At 46.9% G+C, this 8,405-nt stretch overlaps 1 protein-coding gene across 1 annotated transcript; it reads left to right on the top strand.

Annotated features, from left to right (window-relative positions):
* Positions 1-2,116: 2,116 nt before the first annotated feature.
* LOC123760718 (uncharacterized PPE family protein PPE16-like) lies at positions 2,117-5,674 on the top strand. Its single transcript, XM_069328713.1, has 2 exons — positions 2,117-2,209; positions 4,592-5,674. The coding sequence occupies exons 1-2, from the start codon at positions 2,117-2,119 to the stop codon at positions 5,672-5,674; spliced, it is 1,176 nt and encodes a 391-aa protein (XP_069184814.1).
* The last annotated feature ends 2,731 nt before the right edge of the window (positions 5,675-8,405 follow it).

The raw sequence follows: 8,405 nt of genomic DNA, 5'->3' as shown, positions 1-8,405 counted from the left end.
CGTATTCCAGGGACCTGCCCGAAACGCTACGCGTACTAGTGGCTCTACAAGAATGTAACAACTTTTTTTTTTTTGAGATATATACAAATGTTCATTTAGCCGGATGTGGCCGGCTATCCTGCGAGTGTTGTGTCTTCTGTCGTGTGTGTCAAGTTGTCCCATCCATAGCAAGGCAGTGTACAGCTGTGTCAAGTTGTCCCACCCATAGCAAGGCAGTTAACAGCTGTGTCAAGTTGTCCCACAAGTTGCTTTCTTTATAGGTAGAAAGAGAGCGTGGTACAAAAGGATTAAGAATGGGGAAGTCAGATTAGAACAAGAATTCGCACAACTGGTTAGAAATGTTAAAAAAGAGATCAGGAGGGCAAAAAGAAACAATGAATTTCGTATAGCAGGGTAAGCAAAGACATATCCTAAAGTTTTTTTTTTATTTATATCGAACAAAGATTAGAGAAAGGATAGGTCCATTAAAACTGAGACAGGTCAGATAATGGATAATGACGAAGAGACGAGTAGTATTTTTAATAAATATTTTATCTCTGTATTTACGAAAGAGGAACGTAACACTATGCCTTCAGCGAAACAAGTCTATGTGGGTGGGGACGAGGACAGGTTGACTAGTTTAACAGTTACCAGGGAGGATGTTATTAAATAAATGGTGAAACTCAAACCAAACAAATCCCCATGACCGGATGAAGTGTTTGCCAGGGTGCTTAAAGAATGCAAAGAGGAGCTTTGCAAGCCACTGTCTACCATATTTAATAAATCATTAGTCAGGCAGAGTGCCAGAGTCCTGGAAGGTTGCTAATGTGGTACCAATTGTTAAGAAAGGAGACAGATCGCTTGCGTCAAAGTATCGGCCAATTAGCCTAACGTTTATTGTGGAAAAGTTACTTGAATCGATAATTGCAAATACCATTCGTCTTCATCTCGAATAACATAAATTAATAAATGATTCACAACATGGTTTTACAAATGGCCGTTCATGTTTAACAAATTTGCTATCATTTTATTCCGGCATAGTTGAGGCAGTTGATGGTGGTAAGGTTTATGATGTTGTGTACCTTGACTTTCGCAAAGCTTTGATACAGTGCCACATGAAAGACTGATTAAAAAGATAAGAGGCTCATGGTATTGGGGGTGCTATATTAAGTTGGATTAGGGCATGGCTATACCAAAGGAAACAGAAAGTTAGTGTAAATAGGGTTAAGTCAGAGTGGGAAAATGTTGTAAGTGGAGTGTATCAAGGCTCTGTCCTGGGACCTCTGTTATTTTTAATATATATAAATGATTTAGATTCAGGTTTGAGTTGCAATATTTGCAAATTTGCAGATGATGCAAAAAATCGGGAGGAAAATAAACATGGAAAAAAACTCACTATCACTTCAAGACGATCTAAATAGGGTTTTGCATTGGTTAAAAGATTGGCAGATGCAGTTTAATGCTGATAAAATTAAGTTTATGAGGCTAGGTAATGATGATGGAGTTAGCTGTACCCTGGTAACTAGTGAGTCCAGTTGCCCCATACACAGCGAGGCAGGGCACAGCTGTGTCAAGTTGTCCCATACAGCGAGGCAGGGGCACAGTTGTGGCAGCACACTTAACGCAACTTATTCATCCTGTAGTGGCATCTATTTCCTTTTTCAGTACAACTCAGGGTGTGTCATCTGACACACTGTGTCATCTGATTTGAACAACAAATCACTGCTCAACATCTCACTGCTCTACAAATCACTGCACCACAACTCGAGCAGCGAGGCTCACCATCCAACAGCTATACAAATTCGAGGTGTCATTCAGTGAATAATCTTCAAGTCATCTTAAGAGTACTTCAGTCAATACGATCTTTCTTATCTAGATTTAGTAACAATATTGATGTCAGGGGCCTTCAAAAAAAAAAACTTAGTAGGCTTTTGCGAATATTTTCAGATATTGATGGCCCTCGGGTAAATTCAGGTAAATTCTTGGGCTGGGACTTCGATATCATACCTACAATGCTTTATTGTTTTTTTTATATATATAAATGAATGCCAGCAACATTAACTGTGTCATGCATATCCAAACAACCGCTATTTTTTACTGGATTTCTGTCGACATTTGCACAAAGAGGGTCGCCATTATGGAAATAGTCATTACAGCTAGAACAAATTCCGTCGATGAAGCTATCTTAAGTCCTATTAAAGCAAATAACCCTTTGTGGGTGACGGAGACGGTTGGGCAGAGGGGGTGACGGGCCCCCTTAACGACCAGGCGACAACTTCAGGCTCCAGCGATAAATTTGGTTAATGCGCGATCGCTCCGTCGCTCGCGAAGCGTATGAATGCGGTCTTTGCGGGGGTGATATGCGGTCTTTGCGGAGGGTGACATGCGGTCTTTGTGGGGGTGATATGCGATCTTTGTGGGGGTGATATGCGATCTTTGTCGGGGGTGATATGCGGTCTTTGTCGGGGTGATATGCGGTCTTTGTCGGGGATGATATGCCGTCTTTGCGGAGGTGATATGCGGTCTTTGCGGAGGTGATATGCGGTCTTTGTGGCGGTGATATGCGGTCTCTGCGGAGTCATGCGAGCGACTACAAGTCGTCGTCCACAGCTGACGTACCTCACACGACTTTAAACTACGATCCTAAATGCTTTTCTACCTGATGCTACAGAGTCGAGGTTTACAGCGAGAGTTAGAGATCATTTCGTTAAAAATTAGGTGACAATCTTCCCTTACAAGATTGATTCATCACTGGCTCCCACGGGGTGATTCATCACTAGCTCCCACGGGGTGATTCATCACTGGCAATCACGGGGTGATTCATCACTGGCTCCCACGGGGTGATTCATCCCTGGCTCCCACGGGGTGATTCATCACTGGCTCCCACGGGGTGATTCATCACTGGCTCCCACGGGGTGATTCATCCCTGGCTCCCACGGGGTGATTCATAACCGGCTCCCACGGGCTGATTCATCACTGGCTCCCACGGGCTGATTCATCACTGGCTCCCACGGGCTGATTCATCACTGGCTCCCACGGGCTGATTCATCACTGGCTCCCACGGGGTGATTCATCACTGGCTCCCACGGGGTGATTCATCACTGGCTCCCACGGGCTGAATCATCACTGGCTCCCACGGGGTGATTCATCACTGGCTCCCACGGGGTGATTCATCACTGGCTCCCACGGGGTGATTCATCCCTGGCTCCCACGGGGTGATTCATCACTGGCTCCCACGGGGTGATTCATCACTGGCTCCCACGGGGTGATTCATCCCTGGCTCCCACGGGGTGATTCATCACTGGCTCCCACGGGCTGATTCATCACTGGCTCCCACGGGCTGATTCATCACTGGCTCCCACGGGCTGATTCATCACTGGCTCCCACGGGCTGATTCATCACTGGCTCCCACGGGGTGATTCATCACTGGCTCCCACGGGGTGATTCATCACTGGCTCCCACGGGGTGATTCATCCCTGGCTCCCACGGGGTGATTCATCACTGGCTCCCACGGGGTGATTCATCCCTGGCTCCCAGGGGTGATTCATCACTGGCTCACACGGGGTGATTCACCACTGGCTCCCACGGGGTGATTCATCACTGGCTCCCACGGGGTGATTCATCCCTGGCTCTCACGGGGTGATTCATCATTGGCTCCCACGGGGTGATTCATCCCTGGCTCCCACGGGGTGATTCATCACTGGCTCCCACGGGGTGATTCATCACTGGCTCCCACGGGGTGATTCATTACTGGCTCCCACGGGGTGATTCATCCCTGGCTCCCACGGGGTGATTCATCACTGGCTCCCACGGGGTGATTCATCCCTGGCTCCCACGGGGTGATTCATCCCTGGCTCCCACGGGGTGATTCATCCCTGGCTCCCACGGGGTGATTCATCACTGGCTCCCACGGGGTGATTCATCACTGGCTCCCACGGGGTGATTCATCCCTGGCTCCCACGGGGTGATTCATCCCTGGCTCCCACGGGGTGATTCATCACTGGCTCCCACGGGGTGATTCATCCCTGACTCCAACGGGGTGATTCATCCCTGACTCCAACGGGGTGATTCATCCCTGGCTCCCAGGGGTGATTCATCACTGGCTCCCAGGGGTGATTCATCCCTGACTCCCACGGGGTGATTCATCACTGGCTCCCACGGGGTGATTCATCACTGACGGCATATATTTGTCAAAAACTCTCCCATCCATCATACTCGCTATAAATGCCAAATCATTTATATAGTCTTTTTATGACACTTTACCCGCATTATTTGCATACTGTGTCCCAGACTCTTATTATTTTAAAAACATGTTGATTTCGTCATCAAAAATCCATTTGTGTAAACTCTTCCAAAATTCTGCTGTGTTGAAAAATGTTGAATAGTATTGTTGCGGGGAGGCGCCGGGCAGTGTGTGTTGGCATTACGGAGCCATAGTGGTGTTGCTTGTGTTGCGGAGAACAATAGTGGTGTTGCAGAGAACAATAGTAGTGTTGTTGGTGTTGCGGAGAACAATAGTGGTGTTGCAGAGAACAATAGTGGTGTTGCATAGAACAATAGTGGTGTTGCTTGTGTTGTAGAGAACAATAGTGGTGGTGTTTGTGTTGCATAGAACAATAGTGGTGTTGTTTGTGTTGCGGAGAACAATAGTGGTGTTGTTGGTGTTGTAGAGAACAATAGTGGTGTTGTTTGTGTTGCAGAGAACAATAGTGGTGTTGCTTGTGTTGTAGAGAACAATAGTGGTGATGTTTGTGTTGCAGAGAACAATAGTGGTGTTGTAGAGAACAATAGTGGTGGTGTTTGTGTTGCGGAGAACAATAGTGGTGTTGCTTGTGTTGTAGAGAACAATAGTGGTGATGTTTGTGTTGTAGAGAACAATAGTGGTGTTGTTTGTGTTGCAGAGAACAATAGTGGTGTTGTAGAGATCAATAGTGGTGGTGTTTGTGTTGCAGAGAACAATAGTGGTGTTGTTTGTGTTGCGGATAACAATAGTGGTGTTGTTTGTGTTGCAGAGAACAATAGTGTTGTTTGTGTTGTGGAGAACAATAGTGGTGTTGCAGAGAACAATAGTGGTGTTGCTTGTGTTGTAGAGAACAATAGTGGTGTTGCTTGTGTTGTAGAGAACAATAGTGGTGTTGTTTGTGTTGTAGAGAACAATAGTGGTGTTGTTGGTGTTACAGAGAACAATAGTGGTGTTGTAGAGAACAATAGTGGTGTTGTTGGTGTTACAGAGAACAATAGTGGTGTTGTAGAGAACAATAGTGGTGTTGTTGGTGTTACAGAGAACAATAGTGGTGTTGTAGAGAACAATAGTGGTGTTGTTGGTGTTACAGAGAACAATAGTGGTGTTGTAGAGAACAATAGTGGTGTTGTTGGTGTTACAGAGAACAATAGTGGTGTTGTAGAGAACAATAGTGGTGTTGTTGGTGTTACAGAGAACAATAGTGGTGTTGCAGAGAACAATAGTGGTGTTGTTGGTGTTACAGAGAACAATAGTGGTGTTGCAGAGAACAATAGTGGTGTTGTTGGTGTTACAGAGAACAATAGTGGTGTTGCAGAGAACAATAGTGGTGTTGTTGGTGTTGCAGAGAACTTAATAATGACAATTATCAGGAGAAATAGCTTAGCCAGTATGACTAGCGTATACAAGGGTTACGAGGACACTGGTGCCCTGTGTGTTACACAGAATAAGTGATGTGTCATGTATGTGTTACACAGAACAAACGGAGTGTCGTATGTGTGTTCGGACTGCATCCCCCCCCCCTCCCCCCCCCCCCCTCCCCCCCCCCTCCCCCTGAGATTGACAGCCCAACACCAAACCAAACAATCTCATCTAGCTGAACATTAACATAGGAAAATATGACGTTTGTATTATAAATACATTTATACTACTCGCTACAATCGCTGAGTTCGCTACAATCAGATACCGCAAGGCCTAATACACTCTCCAGTTACTGATGATAATGGCACAAAAATAAAGTAGGGTGATAACACTTTAGAATGAATAATTTGATTTAACACAATGTTTATCAATAATTACTCAGTAAATTATGACTTATTATAATCAATTTAACGAAAACACTGAGAGCATAAACAAATAATTTATATAAGAATGATCATTGTAATTGGATAAAAACCCACGTTTATGTGTTTGTGAAATTTAAGTGGATAATTTACACTAAGTCTTTTGCACTCTCCTGAGTGCTTTGTCAAGGTCTGAGTGTGTGGTTAAGACGAGACTTACGTCTTAAACTGGTTGAGGTGTAAGTCTTCGAGGCCACACACAGTATAGTCCATGAGGCCACACACAGTATAGTCCATGAGGCCACACACAGTATAGTCCATGAGGCCACACACAATATAGTCCATGAGGCCACACACAGTATAGTCCATGAGGCCACACACAGTATAGTCCATGAGGCCACACACAATATAGTCCATGAGGCCACACACAGTATAGTCCATGAGGCCACACACAGTATAGTCCATGAGGCCACACACAGTATAGTCCTGGAGGCCACACACAGTATAGTCCTGGAGGCCACACACAGTATAGTCCATGAGGCCACACACAGTATAGTCCTGGAGGCCACACACAGTATAGTCCTGGAGGCCACACACAGTATAGTCCATGAGGCCACACACAGTATAGTCCATGAGGCCACACACAGTATAGTTCTGGAGGCCACACACAGTATAGTCCTGGAGGCCACACACAGTATAGTCCTGGAGGCCACACACAATATAGTCCATGAGGCCACACACAGTATAGTCCTGGAGGCCACACACAGTATAGTCCTGGAGGCCACACACAGTATAGTCCATGAGGCCACACACAGTATAGTCCTGGAGGCCACACACAGTATAGTCCTGGAGGCCACACACAGTATAGTCCTGGAGGCCACACACAGTATAGTCCTGGAGGCCACACACAGTATAGTCCTGGAGGCCACACACAGTATAGTCCTGGAGGCCACACACAGTATAGTCCTGGAGGCCACACACAGTATAGTCCATGAGGCCACACACAGTATAGTCCTGGAGGCCACACACAATATAGTCCATGAGGCCACACACAGTATAGTCCATGAGGCCACACACAGTATAGTCCATGAGGCCACACACAGTATAGTCCATGAGGCCACTCACAGTATAGTCCTGGAGGCCACACACAGTATAGTCCTGGAGGCCACACACAGTATAGTCCATGAGGCCACACACAGTATAGTCCATGAGGCCACTCACAGTATAGTCCTGGAGGCCACACACAGTATAGTCCTGGAGGCCACACACAATATAGTCCATGAGGCCACACACAGTATAGTCCATGAGGCCACACACAGTATAGTCCATGAGGCCACACACAGTATAGTCCATGAGGCCACTCACAGTATAGTCCTGGAGGCCACGCACAGTATAGTCCTGGAGGCCACACACAGTATAGTCCATGAGGCCACACACAGTATAGTCCATGAGGCCACTCACAGTATAGTCCTGGAGGCCACACACAGTATAGTCCTGGAGGCCAAACACAGTATAGTCCTGGAGGCCACACACAGTATAGTCCTGGAGGCCACTCACAGTATAGTCCTGGAGGCCACACACAGTATAGTCCTGGAGGCCACACACAGTATAGTCCTGGAGGCCACACACAGTATAGTCCTGGAGGCCACACACAGTATAGTCCTGGAGGCCACACACAGTATAGTCCATGAGGCCACACACAGTATAGTCCTGGAGGCCACTCACAGTATAGTCCATGAGGCCACACACAGTATAGTCCTGGAGGCCACACACAGTATAGTCCTGGAGGCCACACACAGTATAGTCCTGGAGGCCACACACAGTATAGTCCATGAGGCCACACACAGTATAGTCCATGAGGCCACTCACAGTATAGTCCTGGAGGCCACACACAGTATAGTCCATGAGGCCACTCACAGTATAGTCCATGAGGCCACACACAGTATAGTCCTGGAGGCCACACACAGTATAGTCCATGAGGCCACACACAGTATAGTCCTGGAGGCCACACACAGTATAGTCCATGAGGCCACACACAGTATAGTCCTGGAGGCCACACACAGTATAGTCCTGGAGGCCACACACACACAGTATACTCCTCGAGGCCACACACAGTATAGTCCTGGAGGCCACACACAGTATAGTCCATGAGGCCACACACAGTATAGTCCATGAGGCCACACACAGTATAGTCCATGAGGCCACTCACAGTATAGTCCTGGAGGCCACACACAGTATAGTCCTGGAGGCCACACACACAGTATACTCCTCGAGGCCACACACAGTATAGTCCTGGAGGCCACACACAGTATAGTCCTGGAGGCCACACACAGTATAGTCCTGGAGGCCACTCACAGTATAGTCCATGAGACCACACACAGTATAGTCCATGAGGCCACACA

Source organism: Procambarus clarkii, chromosome 21, assembly GCF_040958095.1.
Source record: "Procambarus clarkii isolate CNS0578487 chromosome 21, FALCON_Pclarkii_2.0, whole genome shotgun sequence".
In the NCBI taxonomy this organism is placed as follows: domain Eukaryota; kingdom Metazoa; phylum Arthropoda; class Malacostraca; order Decapoda; family Cambaridae; genus Procambarus; species Procambarus clarkii.
This window is presented reverse-complemented; position numbering and strand designations above follow the sequence as displayed.

Bases quoted from the DNA above. Each gene is read 5' to 3' on its own strand.
- LOC123760718 (XM_069328713.1), top strand. From the start codon at position 2,117: ATGGAAATAGTCATTACAGCTAGAACAAATTCCGTCGATGAAGCTATC. The intron at 2,210-4,591 runs GTTGGGCAGAGG...TGTGTTGCATAG, and splicing joins CTTTGTGGGTGACGGAGACG to AACAATAGTGGTGTTGTTTG.